This window comes from Triticum aestivum, chromosome 5A (genome assembly GCF_018294505.1).
Source record: "Triticum aestivum cultivar Chinese Spring chromosome 5A, IWGSC CS RefSeq v2.1, whole genome shotgun sequence".
Classification (NCBI taxonomy): Eukaryota; Viridiplantae; Streptophyta; class Magnoliopsida; order Poales; family Poaceae; genus Triticum; species Triticum aestivum.
In genome coordinates, this window is record NC_057806.1 from 270,909,247 (window position 1) to 270,936,242 (window position 26,996).

General features: G+C 48.5%; 2 protein-coding genes across 4 annotated transcripts; one reads left to right on the top strand and one right to left on the bottom strand.

The window, feature by feature from the left end:
* Positions 1-14,937: 14,937 nt before the first annotated feature.
* LOC123102952 (uncharacterized) lies at positions 14,938-20,209 on the bottom strand. Its single transcript, XM_044524431.1, has 3 exons — positions 19,780-20,209; positions 16,988-18,755; positions 14,938-16,423 (listed from the first exon to the last, which is right to left on the bottom strand). Exons 1-3 carry the CDS (start codon positions 20,144-20,146, stop codon positions 15,343-15,345), a joined length of 3,216 nt encoding a protein of 1,071 aa, XP_044380366.1. The 5' UTR covers positions 20,147-20,209; the 3' UTR covers positions 14,938-15,342.
* A 148-nt stretch (positions 20,210-20,357) lies between these two features.
* On the top strand, positions 20,358-24,521 carry LOC123102953 (phosphatidylinositol N-acetylglucosaminyltransferase subunit A). Of its 3 annotated transcripts, XM_044524435.1 has the most exons (11): positions 20,361-20,491; positions 20,579-20,626; positions 21,058-21,192; positions 21,603-21,848; positions 21,921-22,175; positions 22,473-22,627; positions 23,266-23,356; positions 23,448-23,564; positions 23,673-23,776; positions 24,031-24,121; positions 24,199-24,521. In XM_044524435.1, exons 1-11 carry the CDS (start codon positions 20,384-20,386, stop codon positions 24,289-24,291), a joined length of 1,443 nt encoding a protein of 480 aa, XP_044380370.1. In that variant the 5' UTR covers positions 20,361-20,383; the 3' UTR covers positions 24,292-24,521. The 3 variants fall into 3 exon arrangements, with proteins under 3 accessions (XP_044380369.1, XP_044380370.1, XP_044380367.1); XM_044524432.1 differs by having other exon boundaries at positions 21,603-22,175; XM_044524434.1 differs by lacking the exon at positions 20,579-20,626 and having other exon boundaries at positions 20,358-20,491; positions 21,603-22,175.
* The last annotated feature ends 2,475 nt before the right edge of the window (positions 24,522-26,996 follow it).

Consider the following 26,996-nt stretch of genomic DNA (forward strand, 5'->3'; position numbering starts at 1 on the left):
CACTCTCCCCTCGGTCCCCGCGCCTTCCCCCTTAGATCCACCGCGCTCCCCCCTCGTTCCCCTCTGTAACCGAGCACCACCGCCGCCATGGCTCCGGCCTAGCCACGGCCACCGTGCCCACCTCGCCGCCCCACGGTGTCTCCAAGGGCCGCCGTCGTCCGCTGCTTCGACTGGTGCTCCCCGTTGGAGACCGGAGCCACCGCAACGCCCTGACGCCGCCTTCGTCTTCCTCTGCTCCGACAAACTCTGCCGCCGTTCTTCACCGACTCCGGCCGCGCCCCTGCAGCTACTAAACCCCCAAGGGCCATCGTGTGCGCCGCTCGATGAGCCGCTGCTCCCTCCTCTCTCTCTCTCTCTCTCTCTCGTGCGCCCTAGCCAGCTGCCGCCGAAGTACCCGAGAGCCCGTCGCCGCGGATCGCCTCGCCGTCGTGGCCGTACTCTCCGTCGTGCTCGCCTGAGCACGGCATCTTGTTCCTGGTGCCCCCAGGAACCCAACGCACCCGCTCGCGCACTGCTCCGTGGCCGCTAGCCCCTAGCTCGATGAACACCCGAACGCATCGCCGCACGCGCCCGTCGCCGGCAGCCGTCCGGTGACCATTTGGTCCCGGGCTCATGCCTGTCGTGCTCGCACACGCCCGTAGAGGCCTCCTGGCCGTTTAGGGTACTTGCTGCCGTGCCGCAGCGCCGTTTCCCTCTCGAGGCCGAACGCCGGCGTCCGCCCCGCTCGTCACCGGTGACGCTGCGGCCCTCCTCCTGCCACGCCACCGCCCCCCTAGATGCGCCTCTGCGCGCTCGTTCGAACGAGCCCAGGCGCGCGCGGATCCGTGCCCTGTGCGCAATTTCCGGCGAACTCCGGCGGGTCTGCGCCGTGCTTTTGGTCGCCGGCGGCGAGGGCCGGCCCTGCTGACCTGGCACCGCGGGTCCCACCACCTGGGCCACTGACTGGTGGGCCCAGGGCCCCCTGTTGACCTGTTGACTGGGTCAGCTGCTGACTGGGCCGCCCCTATCTCACTGACCTATAGGCCCCACTTTAATAAACGAAATAAATAAAAAGAATAATTGGTTAACTAAATAGTTAGCTAATTAAAACCCTATTCTCTCACTAATTGCTGGGTCCCACCCTCTAATTAACCTGTTTAGTTAGTCTAAACCCCCTGTTAATGCCCCTGACAATGACATGTGGGTCCCACTTGACCCACCTGTCTGGTTTGACTGGTCAACCGACCAATTGACCTGCTGACATCACTCTGATGTCATGCTTACGTCACCACACACTGTTTTGGATAATGTTGGAATTAAATATATAATTAAAATCAGAAAATGATTTAAATCTTTAGAAAATCATATCTTTTAATCCGTAACTCGGATGAAAATACTTTGTACATGAAAGTTGCTCAGAACGACGAGACGATTCCGGATACGCAACCCGTTCGTCCGCCACACCTCCCTAACCTATCGAACTCGTAACTTTCCCCCTCCGACTACTCTGCCCAAAAACGCGAAACACCGGGGATACTTTCCCGGATGTTTTCCCCCTTCACCGGTACCACCTCGTACCGCGTTAGGGCACACCTAGCACCACGCTTTGTCATGTCATGCATCGTCATGCATTTGTTTGCATTATATTTATTGTTTCTTCCCCCTCTTCTCTCGCTAGACACCGAGACCGACGCTGCTGCTACCCAGTACGACTACGGTGTTGACGACCCCTCTCTCTTGCCAGAGCAACCAGGCAAGCCCCCCCCTTTGATCACCAGATATCGCCTACTCTTCTCTATACTGCTTGCATTAGAGTAGTGTAGCATGTTACTGCTTTTCGTTCATCCTATCCTGATGCATAGCCTGTCCTTGCTACTACTGTTGTTACCTTTACCTGCAATCCTAATGCTTAGTATAGGATGCTAGTTTATCATCAGTGGCCCTACATTCTTGTCCGTCTGCCATGCTATACTATCGGGCCGTGATCACTTGGGAGGTGATCACGGATATATACTATATACTTTATACATGATACATGTGATGACCAAAGTCGGGTTGGCTCGAGGAGTACCCGCAGTTGATTCACGAATTGGGGGCTGGAAGGACATACTTTCCCGATGGCCCTCTGTGTGGATCTTTGTGGCGAAGTGACAGGGCAGGTTGAGACCACCTAGTAGAGAGGTGGGCCTGGCCCTGGTCGGCGTTCGCGGTTATTTCAAAATAACACGCTTAACGAGATCTTGGTATTTGATCTGAGTCTGGCCACTGGCCTATACGCACTAACCATCTACGCGGGGACAGTTATGGGCACTCGACGTCGTGGTATCAGCCGAAGCCTTCGTGACGTCAGCGACTGAGTGGCGCGCGCGGATTGGACTGGAACGCCTACTAGGCTAGGTCTGCTTCCGGCCGCGTTCGCAACGTGCAGGTGTGCAAAGGGCGATGGGCCCAGACCCCTGCGCCATAGGATTTAGACCGGCGTGCTGACCTCTCTATTGTGCCTAAGTAGGGCTGCGACGTGTTGATCTTCCGAGGCCGGGCATGACCCAGAAAAGTGTGTTCGGCCAAATGGGATCGAGCGTGTTGGGTTATGTGGTGCACCCCTGCAGGGAAGTTAATCTATTCGAATAGTCGTGATCTTCGGTAACAGGACGACTTGGAGTTGTACCTTGACCTTATGACAACTAGAACCGGATACTTAATAAAACACACCCTTCCAAGTGCCAGATACAACCGGTGATCGCTCTCTCACAGGGCGACGAGGGGAGGATCATCGGTTAGGGTTATGCTATGCGATGCTACTTGGAGGACTTCAGTCTACTCTCTTCTACACGCTGCAAGATGGAGGTGGCCAAAAGCGTAGTCTTCGACAGGAGTAGCTATCCCCCCTCTTATTCTGGCTTTCTGCAGTTCAGTCCACCGATATGGCCCTTTACACATTTACCCATGCATATGTAGTGTAGCTCCTTGCTTGCGAGTACTTTGGATGAGTACTCACGGTTGCTTTCTCCCTCTTTTCCCCCTATCCCTTCTATCTGGTTGTCGCAACCAGATGTTGGAGCCCAGGATCCAGACGCCACCGTCGACGACGACTCCTACTACAGCGGAGGTGCCTACTACTACGTGCTGCCCGCTGACGACGACCAGGAGTAGTTTAGGAGGATCCCAGGCAGGGGGCCTGCGCCTCTTTCGATCTGTATCCCAGTTTGTGTTAGCCTTCTTAAGGCAAACTTGTTTAACTTATGTCTGTACTCAGATATTGTTGCTTCCGCTGACTCGTCTATGATCGAGCTCTTGTATTCGAGCCCTCGAGGCCCCTGGCTTGTAATATGATGCTTGTATGACTTATTTTATTTGTAGAGTTGTGTTGTGATATCTTCCCGTGAGTCCCTGATCTTGATCGTACACGTTTGCGTGTATGATTAGTGTACGATTGAATCGGGGGCGTCACAAGTTGGTATCAGAGCCGACTGCCTGTAGGAATCCCCCTTCCACACTCCTTGGCCGAAGTTGAGTCTAGACATTACAAAAACTTTTACTAACATGGTTGTGTGCCTTACGGGCCCACGTCGCCATCTGGGTGGTATTAGGATCTTTTACTCCTCGATCCTTACTCTGGGACTCTGAACTCTCTCCTACTCGGGTTAAACGATTTTACTAACTCTAACACTAGGATCCCGTGACCACGTTCACCCCAAAGTTGGATAAGCCCTAGTTATTCTTTAGAGTAGTATTTGAACATTATCCACATTGTCATTTGACTCCTGTGAAAACATCTTTGTTTTCAGATGGAACCCACGAGGCAGGTCGTGCGCCACACGACGGCCATTGGTGCCTCAGGATCACCTGCTGTGTTGGTTGAGATGATGACCTATCTGGGTTATCGCTGGCACCCTGAGTACACCGTCTATGAGGAGTATCAGGACTTCAACCAGGAGCAGTACCGTGCCATCGTCCACCTCTACTCTCGGGAGTATGACTCCACTACCGTGCTGCACACTGCTCATGGTGTTGGAGTGACTATCGATATGGCGGTCCACGATGCTGCTTATGCTGCTCTGACACGTCTTCGTGGAGAGTATCAGGAGTTGGACACCTCCCCCTTCAGGCACATTGCTATCGCATCCGATGTTGGTGCGGAGGGATACTACACTGCGGCCTACTCCACTGTCACCCGAGAGCCCTTCTACCACCAGAACCTGGTTCTGCATGCTGATGGGCTGGATAGAGCTACCCGAGCTCTTTGCCACGAGTTGTACACCACCCGTCAGCACCTGTATCGTGCTCTGACGCTGTTGCACCCCTCTGTCCGATCTGGTGATCTGTCGCGTTCTGCGATCTACCCTGCCAGGACCGTGATGCCCTAGGGCGTCGGCTGGCCAGATGTGGGAGGCTACTCTCCTGCACTTGGTCCTCTCCTACCACCTGCGCATCGGGTTCTGCACCAGAGTATCCGCGGACCCCAGGCTACTCGCATGGAGGTCTTCCCTTCGTGTCACTACCAGCTGTCGGGCTACACCTACCTCCGCAGTACCGCGTGGGACTGATGTAGACTTGCTTGTTAGTGTTAGATGCATTCGCCGCGAGCCTGTGTGCCGCCTATGATGTCTTAGCCTATGTACCGAACTCTGTGTAACGAACTCTATGCATGATCTCTTTTGTAAGATATGCCGACTACTATGTAGTATCTATCGTGTTGCTTTCATTGTGCATGTTTCATCATGAATGATTCTTGTTTTTGCAAATTTCTCAATGCTGAACTACCCCTGTTAAATATTAGCAGGATGGTTAGACCAGGTGGTCGTGGTCGTGGTGGCAACGCCCCACCACCGCCTGAGTACATGGCTGGGATGATGCAACAGTTTGAGCTGAATCGTCAGTTCATGGAGAATATTATGGCTCAGTTTCCTCGCCCCAATATGAACCAGCAGCCAACCCAAGTGACTCTGCAGGATTTCATGCGCCTCAACCCAACCGTGTACCGCAGCTCAACTCAGCCTCTGGATGCTGATGACTGGCTCCGTGACATCACCTATGAGATGGAGTCTGCTGATGTAGCCCCTGCCAGCTATGTCACCTTTGCTTCCTTCTTCCTGAAAGGACCCGCAGCTCAATGGTGGGACAGCCACAGGCGTACTCTGCCAGCTGGAACAATCATCACCTGGCCAGACTTCCAAGCTGCCTTCCGTGCTCGCTTCATTCCTCAGGGAGTCATGGACCGGAAGAAGCGCGAGTTTCGCAACCTCACCCAAGGCAACAAAACTGTGGAAGCTTATCAGCGGGAGTTTCTTGACTTGTCCCGCTATGCTGAAGAAGACATTGCAACTGATGCACGCAGACAGGAGAAGTTCCGTGATGGCCTTCAAGCTGACATCAAGCTCGCACTTCTAGTGCATGACTTTGCTGATTTCGCCACCCTGGTGAACAAGGCCATCAATGTCGAAACTGGTCTGCAGGAATACCAGGGCTCTCACAGGCGCAACCGTGACACGGGCTCATCTTCGGGCCCGTCCTCGCAGAAGCGCAAGATATGGATTCCCAACAGCATGTACCAGCCGAATGCACCTGCCCCAAGGCAGACCTATGCTGCACCTCGTCTGCCTGCTCCTCCAACTAGGCAGCCAAGACTTCCAGCTCCACCACCACAAGCTCCTGTTCCCACTCCCAATAATGGTCTGTGCTTCAAGGTGTGGGCAACCAGGGCACCGTGCTAGGGAATGCAACCAGAACCAGAATCAACTGGCCCTTCCAGCAACTGGCCGTGGAAGCAACCAGCCCCGCAACAACAGTACCAAGTCTTATGGTCGTGTTCATGCCAACCACGTTGATCTCAATGAAGTTCTAGACCAGCCTGCTACCGTGATGGGTACACTCCTCGTAAATTCCATACCAGCATCTGTTTTATTTGATACAGGAGCATCACATTCATTCTTATCAGCTGAGTTTGCATTCATGCATGGCATTAAATACGAAGAGATGAACACTGCGATTGTGGTACACACTCCTGCGGGCCAGTGTCAAACCTCTATGGTTAGTCACAACGTTCCCGTTGAAATTGAAGGACTGGAATTCCTTGCCTCCCCCATCGTACTAAAGTCCTGTAGCATTGACCTCATTCTGGGAATGGATTGGTTGAAAGCGCATACTGCTTCTATAGTTTGCGCCACTAAGGTCGTCCATCTGCTACACCCTTCTGATGAAATAATTGCTTACCAAGCTCATCTAGTTCAGAACGCCGAGGCACGTCTTTATGCCTTGAATGCGTTGAACGCTGCACCACTCGAGGGCATTGAAAACATTCCCGTCGTTCGTGAATTCCAAGATGTCTTCCCAGAAGAACTTCCAGGGATTCCCCCTGCTAGAGCTGTCGAATTCATCATCGACTTGAAACCCGGCACCACCCCTATAGCTAAACGACCCTACAAGATGCCGCCGCATGAACTCATTGAGCTTAAGGAGGAAATCGACAAATCTCTTGTCAAAGGTTTCATTCGCCCAAGTTGCTCTCCTTGGGGAGCACCTTCTCTCTTTGTTAAGAAGAAGGATGGGACAAACCGATTAGTCCAAGACTACCGTCCTATAAACCAAGCTACCATTCAGAATAAATATCCTCTTCCTCGGATCAATGATCTTTATGATCAACTGGCTGGCTCATCAGTGTTCTCCAAACTCGACTTGAGGTTGGGTTACCACCAGATCCGTGTTCGTGAAGAGGACATCCCAAAAACCGCCTTCGTGACTCGGTATGGGTCATACGAGTACACCGTCATGTCATTCGGCTTAACGAATGCTCCCGCCACCTTCTCTCGTCTGATGAATTATATATTCATGGATTACCTCGACAAGTTCGTCGTGGTTTATCTGGACGATATCCTTGTATTTTCCAAGAACGAGGAAGAACATGCTGGACATCTTGCGTCTTGTGCTGGAGAAGCTTCGAGAGCATCAACTGTATGCTAAGTATTCCAAGTGTGAATTCTGGCTCCCCGAAGTAACCTATCTTGGGCATGTCATCTCCAAGGATGGTATTGCCGTCAACCCTGAACGAGTTCAGGCTATTCTCGATTGGACTCCTCCGAAGAACGTCAAGCAAGTCCGAAGTTTTCTCGGTCTTGCCAGCTATTGCCGTCGATTCGTCGAGAACTTCTCCAAGATTGCCAGGCCTCTGACTAATCTGTTGCATAAGGGTGTCAAGTTCGAATGGACAGACAAGTGTCAGGAAAGTTTCCAGGCGCTCAAAGACAAGTTGACCTCTGCCCCCGTGCTTGCTCCACCTGATACTAAGAAGGACTTCGTCATTTACTGCGACGCTTCCCGTCAAGGATTAGGCTGTGTCCTAATGCAAGAGCGCAGAGTGATTGCTTATGCCTCTCGTCAACTGCGCCCTCACGAAGAAAACTACCCAGTTCACGACCTCGAGCTTGCTGCTGTCATTCATGCACTGAAGCAGTGGCGACATTACCTTCTCGGTAATCGTTGCGAGATCTTCACCGACCACCAAAGTCTGAAGTATCTGTTTACTCAGCCAGATCTGAACCTCCGTCAGCAGAGATGGATGGAGACTGTTGCAGACTTTGACGTGGGTATATCCTATACCCCCGGCAAGGCTAATGTAATGGCTGATGCCTTGAGCCGCAAGTCTTACTGCAACCACCTCCAGGTTCACAAAGTTCAGCCCTCGCTTGTCGAAGAATTTAGAAAGCTGAACCTCCATATTGTTCCTCCTGGAGCACTCGCTCCCCCTCCCCCGGAGTTCCGCAAGATGAATCTTCTTGTTGTTACTAAGGGTTCTCTAAATACCCTGGCTGTCGTACCAGATCTCGTAGCTGGTATAAAGACTATTCAAGGTTATGACTCTGAAGTCCATAAGATTAAACGCCATCTAGCAGAAGGAAAGCCCTCATTCTTCACTGTCGCCGACGATGGCGCCTTGTATTTCAAAGGCCGCCTAGTGGTACCATGTTCGAAGAAAAACCTGGATAAGACTAAAAGGGTTATGCAAGAAGCTCATGATACGCCTCTGTCCATCCATCCTGGTAGTACAAAGATGTACCAGGATATTCGTCAAAGATTCTGGTGGTCTAATATGAAGCAGGACATTGCTCGTTATGTTGCTGAGTGTGACGTTTGTCGCCGTATCAAAGCAGAGCATCAAAAGCCTGCTGGAACACTGCAACCTATCTCTATTCCTGAATGGAAGTGGGACCATGTTGAAATGGACTTCGTCACTGGATTTCCCAAATCGCAGAAAGGTAATGATGCTATTCTTGTCGTCATTGACCGACTTTCCAAAGTTGCCCATTTTCTGGCGGTCAAAGAGACAATCACTGCTAGTCAGCTTGCTACTCTCTACATGGCCAGAATTGTTTCACTTCACGGTATCCCACTGGTTATCAGTTCAGACCGTGGCAGCTTATTCACTTCAAGGTTTTGGGCGAGTTTCCAAGAAGCTATGGGAACTCATCTGTCGTTCAGTACTGCGTTTCATCCTCAGTCGCAAGGACAGGTTGAACGTGTCAACCAAGTTCTCGAAGACATGCTTCGAGCTTGTGTAATCTCATTCGGCAAGAAATGGGAGGAATCTCTTCCATATGCCGAGTTCTCTTATAATAATAGCTATCAAGCTAGTCTGAAGATGTCCCCCTTCGAAGTGCTATATGGACGAAAGTGTCGAACCCCTCTGAACTGGTCAGAAACTGGGGAACGTCCACTCTTCGGTCCGGATATTATCCAACAGGCCGAAGAACAAGTTCGCATTATTCGCGAGAATCTCAAGACTGCTCAGTCACGTCAGAAAAGTCAGTATGACCGTCATCACCAAGACATGGTCTATCAACCTGGCGAAAAGGCTTATCTTCGAGTTACACCAATGAAGGGTGCTCACCGCTTCGGGATCAAGGGCAAGCTAGCTCCTCGCTATATCGGTCCCTTTACTATTCTCGAAAGGCGTGGAAAAGTGGCATATCAACTGGAGCTTCCGCCGAACCTTTCACAGGTTCATGATGTGTTCCATGTGTCACAACTCCGCCGTTGCTTCAAGGATCCAATCCGAGCGGTGGATCATGAAGTGCTCGAATTGCAACAGGACCTCTCTTATAAAGAGCATCCGGTCCGCATTCTTGACCAAGCTGAACGCCGCACACGTCAGAAGGCGATCAAATTCCTCAAAGTCCAGTGGTCGAATCACTCTAAAGACGAAGCCACTTGGGAACGCGAGGACCGCCTGCGTGATGAATACCCCGCACTGTTTCCTTCTACCTCCTAAATCTCGGGACGAGATTTCTTGTAGTGGAGGAGATTTGTAACGCCCGGATAATTTGGCTACAGTAAAACTCTCCTAATGATGCCATGTCATCTGCGATTACTGTTACTAATCTCGGGATAATTCGAAAACACGTCAAATTCAAACTTAAAATTAAGGCCGACAATAAAAGTTTTCAAAATTGAAACAAAAATGTTCGGTGGACGCCAAATATTACAAAGGTAATTATGGTGCAGAAAACACATTTTTAGTAAAAGACTAAATACTTTAAAATGAAATAAAACAGAAAAGAAAAAAAGAAAGAGAAAGGAAACCCCCCAAACCCCCTGGGCCATCTGGCCCAGCTAACCCACCTGGCCCATCCGGCCGAACCGGCCCGCCTCCCCCTGCCGCCTCCCTTCCCTGTTCCCCCGACCCGGGTCGGAACAGGGGCGCGTCCCCGCCTCACCCTCTCGCCGGCGACGACGAGGGGATAAGGTCGCCACGCCGCGCCCCCTCGGTCTCTCCTCCCACTCGCCCCACTCTCCCCTCGGTCCCCGCGCCTTCCCCCTTAGATCCACCGCGCTCCCCCTCGTTCCCCTCCGTAACCGAGCGCCACCGCCGCCATGGCTCCGGCCTAGCCACGGCCACCGTGCCCACCTCGCCGCCCCACGGTGTCTCCAAGGGCCGCCGTCGTCCGCTGCTTCGACTGGTGCTCCCCGTTGGAGACCGGAGCCACCGCAACGCCCCGACGCCGCCTTCGTCTTCCTCTGCTCCGACAAACTCCGTCACCGTTCTTCACCGACTCCGGCCGCGCCCCTGCAGCTACTAAACCCCCAAGGGCCACCGTGTGTGCCGCTCGGTGAGCCCTTGCTCCCTCCTCTCTCTCTCTCTCTCTCTCTCTCTCGTGCGCCCTAGCCAGCTGCCGCCGAAGTACCCGAGAGCCCGTCGCCGCGGATCGCCTCGCCGCCGTGGCCATACTCTCCGTCGTGCTCGCCTGAGCACGGCATCTTGTTCCTGGTGCCCCCAGGAACCCAACGCACCCGCTCGCGCACTGCTCCGTGGCCGCTAGCCCCTAGCTCGATGAACGCCCGAACGCATTGCCGCACACGCCCATCGCCGGCAGCCGTCCGGTGACCATTTGGTCCCGGGCTCATGCCTGTCGTGCTCGCACGCACCCATAGTGGCCTCCTGGCCGTTTAGGGTACTTGCTGCCGTGTCGCAGCGCCATTTCCCTCTCGCGGCCGAACGCCGGCGTCCGCCCCGCTCGTCACCGGTGACGCTGCAGCCCTCCTCCTGCCACGCCACCGCCCCCACTAGATGCGCCTCTGCGCGCTCATTCGAACGAGCCCAGGCGCGCGCGGATCCGTGCCCTGTGCGCAATTTCCGGCGAACACCGGCGGGTCTGCGCCGTGCTTTTGGTCGCCGGCGGCGAGGGCCGGCCCTGCTGACCTGGCACCGCGGGTCCCACCACCTGGGCCACTGACGGGTGGGCCCAGGGCCCCCTGTTGACCTGTTGACTGGGTCAGCTGCTGACTGGGCCGCCCCTATCTCACTGACCTATAGGCCCCACTTCAATAAACGAAATAAATAAAAAGAATAATTGGTTAACTAAATAGTTAGCTAATTAAAACCCTATTCTCTCACTAACTGCTGGGTCCCACCCTCTAATTAACCTGTTTAGTTAGTCTAAACCCCCTGTTAATGCCCCTGACAATGACATGTGGGTCCCACTGGACCCACCTGTCTGGTTTGACTGGTCAACCGACCAGTTGACCTGCTGACATCACTCTGATGTCATGCCTACGTCACCACACACTGTTTTGGATAATGTTGGAATTAAATATATAATTAAAATCAGAAAATGATTTAAATCTTTAGAAAATCATATCTTTTAATCTGTAACTCGGATGAAAATACTTTGTACATGAAAGTTGCTCAGAACGACGAGACGATTCCGGATACGCAACCCGTTCGTCCGCCACACCTCCCTAACCTATCGAACTCGTAACTTTCCCCCTCCGACTACTCTGCCCGAAAACGCGAAACACCGGGGATACTTTCCCGGATGTTTTCCCCCTTCACCGGTACCACCTCGTACCGCGTTAGGGCACACCTAGCACCACGCTTTGTCATGTCATGCATCGTCATGCATTTGTTTGCATTATATTTATTGTTTCTTCCCCCTCTTCTCTCGCTAGACACCGAGACCGACGCTGCTGCTACCCAGTACGACTACGGTGTTGACGACCCCTCTCTCTTGCCAGAGCAACCAGGCAAGCCCCCCCCCCCTTTGATCACCAGATATCGCCTACTCTTCTCTATACTGCTTGCATTAAAGTAGTGTAGCATGTTACTGCTTTTCGCTCATCCTATCCTGATGCATAGCCTGTCCTTGCTACTACTGTTGTTACCTTTACCTGCAATCCTAATGCTTAGTATAGGATGCTAGTTTATCATCATTGGCCCTACATTCTTGTCCGTCTACCATGCTATACTATCGGGCCGTGATCACTCGGGAGGTGATCACGGATATATACTATATACTTTATACCTGATACATGTGATGACCAAAGTCGGGTTGGCTCGAGGAGTACCCGCAGTTGATTCACGAATTGGGGGCTGGAAGGACATACTTTCCCGACGGCCCTCTGTGTGGATCTTTGTGGCGAAGCGACAGGGCAGGTTGAGACCACCTAGTAGAGAGGTGGGTCTGGCCCTGGTCGGCGTTCGCGGTTATTTCAAAATAACACGCTTAACGAGATCTTGGTATTTGATCTGAGTCTGGCCACTGGCCTATACGCACTAACCATCTACGCGGGGACAGTTATGGGCACTCGACGTCGTGGTATCAGCCGAAGCCTTCGTGACGTCAGCGACTGAGTGGCGCGCGCCGGATTGGACTGGAACGCCTACTAGGCTAGGTCTGCTTCCGGCCGCGTTCGCAACGTGCAGGTGTGCAAAGGGCGATGGGCCCAGACCCCTGCGCCATAGGATTTAGACCGGCGTGCTGACCTCTCTGTTGTGCCTAAGTAGGGCTGCGACGTGTTGATCTTCCAAGGCCGGGCATGACCCAGAAAAGTGTGTTCGGCCAAATGGGATCGAGCGTGTTGGGTTATGTGGTGCACCCCTGCAGGGAAGTTAATCTATTCGAATAGCCGTGATCTTCGGTAACAGGACGACTTGGAGTTGTACCTTAACCTTATGACAACTAGAACCGGATACTTAATAAAACACACCCTTCCAAGTGCCAGATACAACCGGTGATCGCTCTCTCACAGGGCGACGAGGGGAGGATCATCGGTTAGGGTTATGCTATGCGATGCTACTTGGAGGACTTCAGTCTACTCTCTTCTACATGCTGCAAGATGGAGGTGGCCAGAAGCGTAGTCTTCGACAGGAGTAGCTATCCCCCCTCTTATTCTGGCTTTCTGCAGTTCAGTCCACCGATATGGCCCTTTACACATTTACCCATGCATATGTAGTGTAGCTCCTTGCTTGCGAGTACTTTGGATGAGTACTCACGGTTGCTTTCTCCCTCTTTTCCCCCTATCCCTTCTACCTGGTTGTCGCAACCAGATGTTGGAGCCCAGGATCCAGACGCCACCGTCGACGACGACTCCTACTACACCGGAGGTGCCTACTACTACGTGCTGCCCGCTGACGACGACCAGGAGTAGTTTAGGAGGATCCCAGGCAGGGGGCCTGCGCCTCTTTCGATATGTATCCCAGTTTGTGCTAGCCTTCTTAAGGCAAACTTGTTTAACTTATGTCTATACTCAGATATTGTTGCTTCCGCTGACTCGTCTATGATCGAGCTCTTGTATTCGAGCCCTCGAGGCCCCTGGCTTGTAATGTGATGCTTGTATGACTTATTTTATTTGTAGAGTTGTGTTGTGATATCTACCCGTGAGTCCTTGATCTTGATCGTACACATTTGCGTGCATGATTAGTGTACGGTCAAATCGGGGGCGCCACATGGATGGTGTAAGAGGAGAGAAACTTTGTGGTGGTTCAAGAAGAAGAAAGGAGCTTGACCTTCAAAGAATCATGCAAGTGTTATTAGAGAAATTTGGCCATAAGCCATTTGGTAATTTGTTGAAAAGGAGGGGGGTCCACCTGCCATTGAAACTACCACAGTGTTCTTGGGACCACCCACAATTTTCTTTCTCTTTTTTCTTGCCTAGGGACTCTGTGGACTTAAACTTGTGCCATTTGGAATGGAGTGAAATGGAATGAGGTGGTGAGTTGCTTTCCACAACTAAGGGGATATGCAAGTCTACATATAGAGAGTGGCAGAAATCTAGTCATTACTTGAAAAAGTAAGTAGCGCAGAAGTAACATAGAAATCATCTCGGAACTAATGGACACATTCAAAAATTGAATGGACAAAGCATGTCTAGGAAACCTTAGAGAAAACATTATACTCGAAAGTACCGGGGTAAAAAGAAGCGAAGATTCCTGATATAAAAAATGTGGCTCTTTTTTTTGCAGGAATGGGATAGACTTAGAAGTACTGAGTAAAACAAACTTCTTAGTAGTACCATACTAAACTAAATAGTTCTCAACAGAAAAATAGTGGATAAATACCATGTCACAACTCAAAAAAATTGGACTTATACCATGATTAGATACAAAGACAAACCGAAATGGCTCGAAAGTGTCGTGGACAATGTTATGCTCGAAGGAGTCAGAGCTAACAAGAAGGGTTTTCAGTAGAAACACGGCTCACTAGAACAAACATGGACGGTAGTTCCAACCTATGACCATAATTGTCGAGAAGGGTTAACTCACTCTATATGGGCTCGGTAGTACCGAGTAGAAAAACACAATGGTACCAGGGGTGTTTAAAAATATAGATAAAGTGGTTAACGTGAATTCTTTTAGGAACTTTAGATCTTTACTGTGGATCTTGTCTTGGAATTCAAACCAACTTGCGGTTGCTTGTGCCCCCCAATTGATGCCACTAATCAACAAAAACCCAATAGCAATTACTTCAATAGCAATGGTCAATGTTATGCTGCGCCTTCACACAGTAAGGCCAACCTAAAGAAACAACAACTCTCGATAAACCAATATAAGAGCGTTTGGATCACTGCTTAGTGATTTAAATGCTCTTATATTAGTCTATAGATGAAGTACGTACCTAGTTGTAGCATTGTCAAAAAAACCACCTGCTCAGGAAAAATATTAGAGTTTCATTTGATCATCAGCTGTCATTTCGTCGTCCAAGTGTGTGTGTGTGTGTGTGTGACGCAGGCACCTGTTGCCTTTTTTTTGACGGGTAGGCACCTGTTGCCTTTACTACTAACTAACACTCCCATCGTAAACTAATATAAGATCGTTTAGATTACTACATAACATAGTAATCTAAACAATCTTATATTAGTATGCAGACAGAGTACTATTGTGATGGGTCATCCAAGTCCGTCCATCCACAGATCCAACAAGAGCATCTCTGATGGTCCACGGGCATAGTAACAAAGGTGGGCGCAAAGAACTTCTACGGCACAAGGCTAACAATAAGATTTCACACGCACCAAACCAAGCTTTTGATTACCAAAGGCAACACTGGTACCCTAAAAAAACAAAAACAAAGGCAGCACTGGTAACTCAAGACCAATCAACTGCGTATGTTGACCAAATCAAATACAGTCAACCGACGTAGCGAAAATATAAGAATCAGCAACAAAATATTGCAGTTGCAACAAGCCAACTGGAAACAACTATTTTTCTCTGACCCGATGTAGAAACTCAACCTTATCATATAGTACTCCCTCCGTATCAAAATATAAGACGCTTTGGTAGGCCCAGCGAGGCCTACGAATCGCAGTGCTCCAGTTTATTCGAAAATAGTGAACCCTCAGCAAACTAAAAAGACCATGCTAAATGAAGCTCGTCGGGTTAGCCTTACAAGAATAATATAAATACCCTCTAAACTAAGGAGATGAAATGTATATGGCCGCCGCGCCGCCCAACATGTCGTGCTGATTTGAGGAGCTGACGACGAACATAATCGGGACGAGGAGCATGCCAGCTATCAGTATGGCAACGGGGTAGCTGCTGCAATTTTGCCGCTCAAAGAGAAAAGGAAAACAGGCGCTGCTGCGATTACCAGCTCATCAATTAGACGCCTTTGCGCCTCGAGCTTTCTGCAGACTGCCCAAGACGCTGTCCACAAGCTTATCCTTGCTTTCATCCTCTTCCAAGTCTGATGAAACAAAGGAATACTGCTTCTGTGTCTGCTGCTGCTGCCTTGTGGCCCTCAGAGTGTCAAGGTAACCTGGACTGCTCCTGGAACAATCCATGACCCCGTCAATCTCTTGATGTTTCTTGCCAGAGCCATCCTTGCTGCCGTTCCAGGAATCAATGATTTTCAGGAGCGAGCTCTGCTCAGCGCCTCTTCTGGGCTCTTGCTCTGCTTGATTCTCATCGTCAGAGAAATCGTCTTCTGAGCAGGTGGGAGGCCGGTAGCAAGTTTCTTTATCAACCCCTTCAGCAGTTTTGGCAGTGGCAGATACAGGACCAAGTTCCCCCCAGATGGAATCATCGCCATTACTTTGATTTCCATCGCCCTTACTGCCACCCTGATCATTCCCATTTTCTGCAGGCAGAACCCTTGGAAATTTTACCCTTATACCAGGCATAATCTGCAACAGTGACTCAATGTCTGCATATCCAAGCTTCTGGTGGTCAAGCTCGTACCCGTGCTTCTGAGCAAAATGACGCTTGAAAATGCTGATGTTAAATCCATATTTGTATTGCAGGAGAAGGTCCTTCAATAGCTTGTGGCAATCAGACAATGTTTCCTCCCTGTTCGGAGTCCTGTTTGTCCTACCTTTGTCACCACCATATTTACCCTGCTCCAATGGCTTGACATTAAAGAGAGAACTCAGATCAAACTTGCTAGAATTTGGTGGAGTGGATGTTGTGCTAGAATTTGGTGGAGTGCATGTTGTGCTAGAATTTGGTGGAGTGCATGTTGTGCTAGAATTTGGTGGTGTGCTTGTTGTGCTAGAATTTGGTGGAGTGCGCGTTCTCTTTTGAGGGAGTGTAAGACGGAAAGGAAAATCGCTAGAAGGAGTTTCCTCGATCCATTTCTTTTCTGAAAGTAACAAATGAACCAGATGACTGACATCTTTCTCGACAAGGCCTTTGAGAGGCCAACAATCTAAATTCTGCAATCCATGTACCAACTCCTCCCTGCCAATAAAAGAATCATGTAAGAATAGTCACTCTTAAAGTGATCGAGCCAAACATGATTTGTAGTATTAGCTTATGTGAATCTGGGTTGGATCCATTTGTTTGCCTGTATTAGTTCTGGAGTAGACAACACATGCTCATGAAAGATATAGGTGCTCCGACTACTAAACTAACTATTTGAGCAACAATATTTACTACAACATGATCATAACACATCCAAACAAATTAATGTGAAGTTTTAAAGCAGCAAGGCAAAATTGCAGAACTATGTTATCAGGCTACAAGACCTCATGCAAGCAAACCTATCTATAAATGGGCATATTTGTTGGCAGCACAAGATATAAATCTGTTGGCAATGAATGTTATTTCCTTCTCCTTAGTTGAACTGGACAATCTACATACTGTATATTGTTTCAGACACACAAACAGAAATACTATAAATCTAAAAAATATTTTACATGCAAGACTTCACTGGTAAAATCTTCAACACTTTCTGTTTATAATAAGTAAGAACTGAAGTGACTACAAGGCATGAAATAAAATTATCAGTGTTAAAAGCTTTACCTTGTCTTTGCTTTCGAAACAAGCTCAGACCCAATGGGCTTCGATAGCTGTTTCCCTAGAACATCCCAAAAGTAAAATCTTGTGAATATTTTATTAACTACTTGCTGCTCATTTCCACAAGTTGAAGCCTTCAAAGATTGAGATTCCTCAATTATGTCTGTCTTTGCTTCATCAATGCCATTTTTCATGGCTATACTGTTATCTCCATCCAATTTTCCAAATTTCCACCACCGCATTACCCAACTAAAAAAGCCCTTACTCATCTTGGAGGTATCACCTCCATCTTTACACAATGGAACAGATGCAGGTCCAGTAGATGGTTTCGAGTTCTGGAGAATAGGCGGATCCCTCTTTAACTTTTCTGTCTCTTCTGCATGTTTTTCAGAATGGTTATGGTCAGACAAAGTTGAAAAGTTAACAGTCATCGCTGCAGAGCCATCTGTTACATCTGAACTTCTGTTCTGGGAAGAGGTCTTATGGATCCTATTCAAAAGCCTGCTACGTTGATCAGTATTGCAATCTTGCTGAGGAGTTCCCAAATCAGCGACTTCAGCAGAAGTGCCTTCATGACATGGAGAAACCTCATGATTAGCACTCTCAGGGCCATTCCATAGTACCCAGATCCTTTTTAATAGTCCGTCACTGTCAACAGTATTTTCCACCCCTAAGAAAGAGGGAGTTCCAGCGGCATCAACTTCCTTGTGGTTGGCAGATGATTTTGGCCTTGTGGTTGGCCTTTTTAATAGCCCATCACTGTTAACAGTATTTTCCACCCCTAAGGGAGAAGGAGTTCCAGGGGCATCAACTTCCTTGTGATTGGCAAGTGATTCTGGCCTTGCATTCATATCAGCTGCTGGGCACACCTTTTGATCCTCAGGTAAGACATCTTGTGGGGAAGATGATACAGCAGATGCAGCTGGGTTCTCAGATACAGTCTGCTTGAAGCTTCTGTCCCCGATGATACTTTGAGAACTTAGGGTTTTACAGTTTTGTTCAGGAAAAGAAGTGGACACGGAGGATGGAGGCTTCTTATCATTGTGTGTTGCTCGACCGCAGTTATTGTCCTTGACATCACTTTCAACAGAACTCAGGGGCTCAAAACATTGTTCAGCAGGTTCCAGTAATTTTTTGTTCACCCCAACTACACATGGCTCTCTTAAAGCAGATGAACGAGTAACAAACTTCACAATATCTGGCATTGATAGGAGAAGGCAAGACAACTTTTTGTGGCCAAAGAAATCATTACCAAGAGGCACATTGTTCTTTTTGAGTTGTTGAAGAAGAATTGAAAGCTTGACCCCACTAGGATACGAATTCAGTGTCTCTCGTATCCCATCAACCACATCTTTGGGGACTGCAGTAACTGCATTTTTGGGATTATGGCATAATTTTGCATCAGATGGTACTGGTGTTGCAATGGTTTCTTCTGATTCAGCTTCCACGAAGGGGTCGTCAAGGGCTCCTTTGTAGTGACCATACCAAGATCCAGATAAACCATCTGGTGGGTGGTTAAAACGCTTTGGTGAGAAATTTTCCCCTTTCACTAAAGCTTCCCAAGGCCACATAATCGTCGCTGCATTGCACAGTACACTGGTAGTTTTACCAGGACAAGCAAGTAGTATGTTATAGTTGCTCATTCGCAACCGATGCAAAATGTTGGCGAAATCTTTATCCCCAGATATGAGGAAAAAATGAGCTGGTGGAGGGTTCTGAGCAATCCAGTAGACAAGATCAGCCATAAATGACCGGTCAGAGCTGTTCTTTCCACCTACATTATTGAAATAGCATTGTTAGTATTACAAGAGAAACCACAATAGCACATCAACAAAGAATCTGAAAAGGAATAAAAGATAATACAGAATGCCAAATTTGAAGAAATTCGAGAGAACCAATGAGGATGCTAATATTGTTACTTAACAATTGTTAGCAAACAAACTCCTAGCACCCCAATCCAAGCTTCAAAATACTAGTTCATCATATCGGTCTGGTCTTAACAGACTGATACGACAACAATATCATCTGACATGACCGATACTGCGGCGGATATGACCGCTACAATAGCTGCAAAATCCTATATCTAGACCAATTCCACAATGCCATTCATGCAGTGAACTGTCAACCTAATCACATGATAGCAGAGTTGCCTAAAATTGAGGAAACATGGCTCCAGCACTGCCTAATATTTTATCGATCCAAAATATGTATTAAGAAACATCATGAATTTTCCCCATAAAATTTGAAGGAATGACTTACAGATTACTACGAAACGAATGATAAAATCCATATAGGTTATGCTTCTATAAGATCATCAAGCAGTGAAGATGTTATCAAATCTAGTGATTGCAAATCAAATAATCATTTCTCAGAGTCCTCTAATGTTGCTACGCTATAAAAATGAAGCACATTTCCCACAAATCTGAAGCAATATCAAAGCAAAGTCCTAACCTTTCTGGTGCTAAAGAAAACACACGCACGCGCGCACACATGGTTTCCGTTGTTCAATTCGACTCTATGCAACCCAAGTGTGTTCCATCCTGTCAAAGTAACTCATTCGTGGTATTCAATTATGTGAATGAAATAGTACAAATAAACAAAACTACACCGTGCAATTCATGACCGTCAATTCAAGCATACGTACTAACAACGCAAAAAACATGGCAATGCATCGCAAACGAGCAGCAGCAGTGAATCACAACAAGCGAAATGCACATGATTTTTTTCCCCAAATAATAGAGAATCGCACAGAGAGAAGGAAGTGTAACGGAATAGGAGATGGGACGGGAGGACGCAACTGCTTGGGACGTGGGAGATGACGACGCCGGTGGCAACGAGCGCCTCCTGCGCGACGCGGGAGAGCTGGACGACGTCCCCGAAGGCGGTGATGGAGAGCGGGCCGCGGACGCCGGCGGCGCGGAGCGCGGCGGAGACGCGCTGGGCGACGCGGCAGACGTTGACGTTCTGGGGGACGTGGCAGTTCTCGAAGTCCCACCACACCGACACCTTGACCGCCTTGCTCTCCTCCTCGTGCTGCCGCCGCCAGCCGGGGCCTCCCGCCGCCTCCGACGCCGAGCTGAGGCGGCGGCGGTGGGCGTGTCCCTGGTAGCGGCAGAGATGGGCGCCCGCGGAGGGGAAGCGGCGGAGGAGAAGCTGCGGCGCCATGGCTGGGGGTTCGGATCGGCGCCGCCTCTCCCTCTGGGCCGGGGTGGGCTTGCGGTTCGTGCCAGGGTTTTGTTAAACCCCTTTTTAACAGCAGTCGAAAAACGGCCACCGTCCGATGCGCTCCGGACGGCTGTGATCTGGCGGAATGGTCACACCACTCAGCGGTGCCAAACGCATTTCTCTCTGTGTGTTTTTTGAGCACAAAAACGCATTTCTCTCTGCTAGCCATCCCGGTGGATGCCCGCTTATTCCCTGGGCCGGATCATCAACCCCTCCAAAGCTCCTGTCCGCTCCGGCGACGGCGACGGCGACGGCGGTTGCCTTCCTCCTCCTCCGTCGACCAAGGTTGGCCAGCCCCCTCTTCCTCCTCTTCCACCTCCCTTTGCTTATCCGTCTTCATCCGGCACCACACTGATGAGCTCGTTGCTCCAGATCCACCAACGCCAGCACTGCCTCCTTTCAGCTACTCGTCACATCACCGTTGAGCACAGCCTCCTCCTATCCCCTGGATCTTGCAAGCAAACCTCTAATTTATTTTGGTTGGCAATAAACATTAGATATTTGATACCTTATCATGTTCAAAATTATTATAATTGGAGTTGTGGCCGCCGGTTTTGGCTGCACCTGCGAGTGTGATCTCCTGTATGTCTCTAGGTCTACGTAATTTGAGTTGTTTTTTACCTGCAAACCCCCGTTTGGGAGCATTGAACTGTTACGTTGGTTTCTTCTCAGTAATGGAACCGGGGATTTAAATCCATGTTTATCTAGTACTACAAAATATATTGTATAATTTAAAACCTTTCATGCTCAATTCTTTTCCCAATTACGCTAGTGATTAGTCATGGTGTGCCAATATTGTAAAAATAAATAAGATGAATTGGTTATATGATACATGACTTATGTTATTTCAGATTTCACACGCAATGGATGGGCAAAGCAGAAAGCATAGGATTTTGATGGTGTCCGACTTCTTCTTCCCAAACTTTGGTGGTGTGGAAAGCCACATCTATTATCTATCGCAGTGCCTCCTTAAGCTTGGCCATAAGGTTTTTCCCTAATAAACTACTCTTTATTATCCTGCTTTCGTCATTTATGGTTCAAGAATGTAAGATAAGCTACTGGATATGCATTTCATTCGTCCACTCTCATCAGTCGAACAGCGGAGACAGGCCCCAGGCAGCCTGGGCCGTGAGGCCCAGCCCTGCTACAGTGCACAAAGGCGGCCTGGGGCCTGGCACATTCCTGGCACTGCCACTGCTCATCACTCTGTATGAATGCATCATTTTTACGGGATTTTTGGAGCATGCCCATATACCGAGTTTCTGTTTGAGGATGTACTGCTTGGGAGACCTTACCTTCTTATGAACACAATGAGCATAAGTCTGTGCAAAGTAACTTATGCTACTATTTCTGGGTTGTACAAACTTTTGAGCGAGTTCAATTTGTTATTCTATAGGTTGTTGTCATGACACATGCATATGGAAAACGTTCTGGAGTACGATATGTTACTGGCGGCTTGAAGGTTTATTATGTGCCGTGGAGGCCATTCCTGATGCAGAATACACTACCTACATTATTCATGACATTTCCAATCATAAGGACAATTCTTATTCGTGAGAGGATATCTGTTGTGCATGGACATCAGGCATTTTCAACACTGTGCCACGAAGCGTTGATGCATGCTAGGACGATGGGGTACAAAGTTGTCTTCACAGATCACTCGCTTTATGGTTTTGCTGATGTTGGAAGCATTCACATGAATAAGGTGCTGCAGTTTACTCTTGCAGATATTGATCAGGCCATATGTGTGTCTCACACAAGCAAAGAGAACACTGTCTTGAGGTCAGGGATATCTCCGGACAAAGTTTTCATGGTTCCTAATGCAGTGGATACTGCAATGTTTACTCCCTCCTCCAACCGCTTAAGCTGTGATGAAATAATTATCGTTGTGATAAGTAGATTGGTATATCGAAAAGGTGCTGACCTTCTTGTTGAAGTCATTCCAGAAGTATGCCGTCTATTTCCAAAGGTGGGTGATAGCTAGTAACTACAGCACTCTTTGCATGAGCCATGCATGAGATAGGAAAAGTTTAACTGCATGTATGTTAAAGGTGGGACACGTTCGTAATTCAGCATATAGGCATACTGTTTTCATCACTGTCATCCTTTCTGGTCTGATACATATAATAAATTGCCTGACAATTCAGCTTGATAGAATGTTTTGGTTCATATGTTATCATCTTGCATCTTTACTTTCTTACTCTATGTTGTTTTGGATTTATAGTGGATTATGTTCCCTCAGTCAATAAATCTATGGATTTGTCAGGTTCGCTTTATTGTTGGAGGTGATGGTCCAAAACGTGTGCGACTTGAAGAGATGAGGGAGAAGTTCTCCCTTCAGGATAGAGTTGAGATGTTAGGGGCTGTACCTCATGCTCAAGTACGATCTGTTCTGATATCTGGTCATATATTTCTGAACAGGTACCTTTCTGAGTTTTCATTCTTTCGTGTTCAAAATATCTAGATTGTTGGTTATATATGTGCCTTTTTCTGTTCTTACTGTATTTTTACTTTACTATCTATTATTGTATACTCTGGTGTGTTGAAATAGTCTTGTCAGGTTCCTTTAAGCTTTTTGTTGCGACAAAGGAAGTTGCTTTTACTACACTGTCCATTGAATTCTAAAAACCCAAGGCGTCTGTGGCAATGATCACTAACATTAACAGAGTAGCCAAAATTGTCATATTGGAACATTTGAAATGATTAGCGCTCTCCTTGAACAGATACTTTGAGCCGCTTTGGATCTTTGTGGTCATATTTGTACCAGATTATTGAATTGTTGCTGTGTGCTTCTGGTTCTTCCAACATGCATGTAGAATATCATTTGATAAAACATACTGATGTTGTGGGAGTATTTCTTGTGAAATTATAAGTATATGTTTCATGGATCTAATGCAAACAGAAAGAAGAGAGCTTTTGGTTTCGTTTTTATTTTCACTTAATCCTAATATTATTTGGAAACTAGAAGGTGTATAAGTTAACCTTGTTTATGACAATTGTGTGGAGTGCAATTAACTATAACAATACTGAGACATGAAACTTGACCTTTGCTGTTGTAGTTCGCTTACAGAAGCATTTTGCATAGCCATTCTGGAAGCAGCAAGCTGTGGGCTTTTGACAGTAAGCACTAGAGTCGGAGGGGTTCCAGAGGTATGCCCTTTTATGATTTCAAAGTTTCTTTTGTAGAGAGCCATGAATTTCAGCTATTTGGACAATTTGCTGACAAATTACTCCTTTTCAGGTTCTACCAGATGACATGATAGTACTTGCAGAACCAGATCCAGAAGATATGGTACGGGCTGTGAGGCAAGCTATCGACATACTTCCTGGTATAGATCCCCAAATTATGCATCGCCGGGTGAGTTTCAACTCTATGCACCTAGCTGACCTTACTGCACCAGCTTTTTTAGTAGAAAATTGACATGCAAGTTCTCTTGGGCTTATTCAAATCTAATGTGCATTGTAGATGAAAAGACTCTACAGTTGGGATGATGTGGCCAAAAGAACAGAGATTGTCTACGATCGTGCAATGCAGTCATCAAACACTAATTTGCTAGATCGTCTTCCCCGGTGAGTATAAGGCAGAACACGGACTGTAAATTCATCTTCTGTCACTCATTTCAGAGTAGTTATAGCTGAAGATAGGTTTTTCTTTTGGATCACCACCTGTCCTTACATATATTGTATGTCAAAGTGCTAACTCTCCATTTTCTATATTTCATATAATGATTAGTTCTACTGGTCAAAGTGTGGGCAATAGCACCACAGTTTTGCATGCAAACGTGAAAGGAAGTCACTGACGTTGTGTTTCCGTAATATTGTAGATACCTCACATGTGGAGCTTGGGCAGGCAAGCTGTTTTGCCTCGTTATGATCATAAATTACCTTGTGTGGTGCCTTCTAGAATTCCTGCAGGTATTTTTTTTTTTACCTTGGCATTTCTTATTTTCTGGAGATTGATGAGATTATAACGGGGTTTCTCTCCCTCTCAGCCTGCTGAAGGTATTGAAGAAGTCCCAGATATAGGGCCACTGCACATTCATTCGGATTCAGTAGATGACCAGTGCGAAGCGCAACGAAATTGAACTGTTTTGCAACCATTGTGGCATGGATCATATCGGAGGTCGTGATATCTATTTTAGGCTGGCTCTCACTCTGGAATTACTTTCGGTGTTTCCTGGTCCTGTAGTGACTGTTTTGAGAACAAGTCTTTGGCGAATGAGATAACTATGAAATCATTTCATCACACCAAATACTGGAATTTACAGTCATGTTGCATAAAGTTAATGGTGTGAGTACTTGATGTCATTGCCAACTTTTCGTCTGATGTGTCTCTTGTTTCAAGAGTGAATTGCAGAAAACGTTGACATCGAAGGCTAGGCAGTGGCGTAGCTAGGGGTGGCCATGGACCACCCTGGAATTTCCCCATAGCGTGTATATAATGTAGTAAAATAAACATTTCTTTGAAAAATAAATAACTTATGTTAATATTTCTATTAATGGACCACCCTGGCGTATTGGGCTGGCTACGCCACTGAGGCTAGGGTTGCAGAAACCACACTTCTACGGTTTTGTGCCAAAAACCACATTCTAAGGCTAATTTTTGGCAAGAAGCACTAGTCCAACGGGAACCATCTGTCATAATCATGCTCAAAATGGGCAAAGCTGTTGACTGGTGGTTTCTGCAAAAAATTAGGCTCAGCACAAAACCGTAGAAGTCTTCAATGTCATTGTAAGGGAAAATATATTTAAAAATGTTCACAAATTTAAAAATGTGTCTATCGATCAGCGTAGGAGCACGTTCAAGTGTGAATAAGCACAACCGCAGCCCACAACTGATCCACTCCTTAACATGTGGGGCCACAAATGCAAAATCTTCCTTGATGCACCAGAAGGCTCCATTCGTGGGGAGAACTTGAGAGATTTTGAAGTTTGTTTTGTCCTGAATTTGGCTCGCACAGAACATGGGGAGTTTGTGTTGATTTGAGCAATTGATTCTTCTTGTTCTTTTTTCTCTCTTGAGATAGCTCCCGCTCTTTTCAAAACCTCGACGTATCTGTGAAGTCAGAATTGAACGTGACATCACATGTGAAGTTAGAAATTCAACGTGTCTTGTATAACTGCACAATGCATGGAGAAACACCGTGCTGCTTTCAGAGGCGACCTCAAAATGATATCTGAAGCAGTTATAAGGTATAACTATTTATCACCCTTCCAATTCAATCCAACATTTTAGGTTTCGAAGTAGATTTTGTGCAATAACTAGTGGCCAGAGCACAACGGCGCCTCTCAGTCGGCACGGGTCCGAACCTTAATTCCGACGTGTGTCTCACTGTCTCTCTTAATTAAAAATGCCATCGGGGCTCCTCCCGCTACTGGTCTAGTTTTCTTTTAGTTGTTGCTACATCTTATTTTCAAAACTACTTTATGAGTTTCAAAAAATGTAAAATATACATTGTGAACCTGTCGAAAATCATTGAAAAGTGCGACTTATAAAGTGTGACTCTGGAGTGAACATTTACTAATTTCATAACTAGGAAATGATGCAGTTGAGAAAGAAAAGTGCAGTTGAGAAAGAAAGTGATACTCCCTCTGTGCATTTCTTTAGAGAGTACAAATTATTGGCCCCCTTCCAAGATTTTACAAGTCAGTTGTTAGCTCAACCTATTTGCAGAGTCAACAAGACTCACAATGGTCTTTATGGGGAAGATACTGCTAAGAGCATCTTCAGCTACGCCCCCAATAGACCCTTCCCAGGCGATCTTTCAGCACCGGCGCCCAAAAATCGGTCCAGTTATGTCCCCGGGAGGCCGTTTTTCGCCGGTTTGGGCCGAAACTGACGCCGGCGGACCCAGGCCGAACCCTGTGCGCTACGGGGCGCCCGAGGGCGCAGGGGCGAGCGTTTTTGGCGCGAAAGAGGGTGGGCCCGCTAAGTCAGCGAGATGCCGCTTCGTCGTCCTCATCGCCTCGGTTCCCGCGGGAATCAATGCGAAGGCTGCCGCGCTGCCGCGCCAGTCAGCCTCCATTGATGCCTCACGGGCGGCGCAGTGAAGGCGTCGCGAGCGCGCGTCCCGCCCTCTCCTGCCACGCGTCGTCCAGCATGCAACCCGTCGCCGCCGCCCGTGAGCCTAGCTGCGGCTATAATAGGCGAGCTCCCCGCCGGTGGACGCCACAGCTCTCATTCCCCCCCCCCTCCCTCTCCGGCATAGAAAGCAACACTCTTCCCTCTTCCCGTCGACGAAAAGATGGCCGAGAGGTTCCCAGGCGACGGCGCGGCGGCGAACGGCTTCGGGCGCCGCCACCTCCAGGAGCTGGAGGCGCGCCTGCTCTACAAGGCCGAGTACCCAGCGCCCTCGGACATGCGAGTGCCGGGGGCATGGAGGTTGAGCGCCGGCCGTGTCCCGGTGCCACCAGTGCCCGAAGGGGCGGCGCAGCGGGCCGAGATCGCCCGCATCCGCTCGTCCCTGACGGAGGAGCGGCGGAACATGCCGCGCTACGCCGCCGGCAGCCACATCCTCTGGACCATGTACTTTGAACGCCGCCATGAGGAGCGGATCGCCTCCACCAACGGCGTCATCCCCCGCGGCCGCCTCAATGCCGACGGGCGACGTGAGTGGTGGGCCGTGCCAGGCCGCACCCTCGAGGCCGTCCTCGACCACATCGAGACCGGCAATGTGCCGCGCCTCGAGTACCCGTCGCGGCCGTCCTTCTCTCGCCGCGAGGTAGCTCCTGGACGCCGCGGCGGATGGAGCCGGAGGAGACACCGCTCGGGCGCCGCACCCGCAGCGGC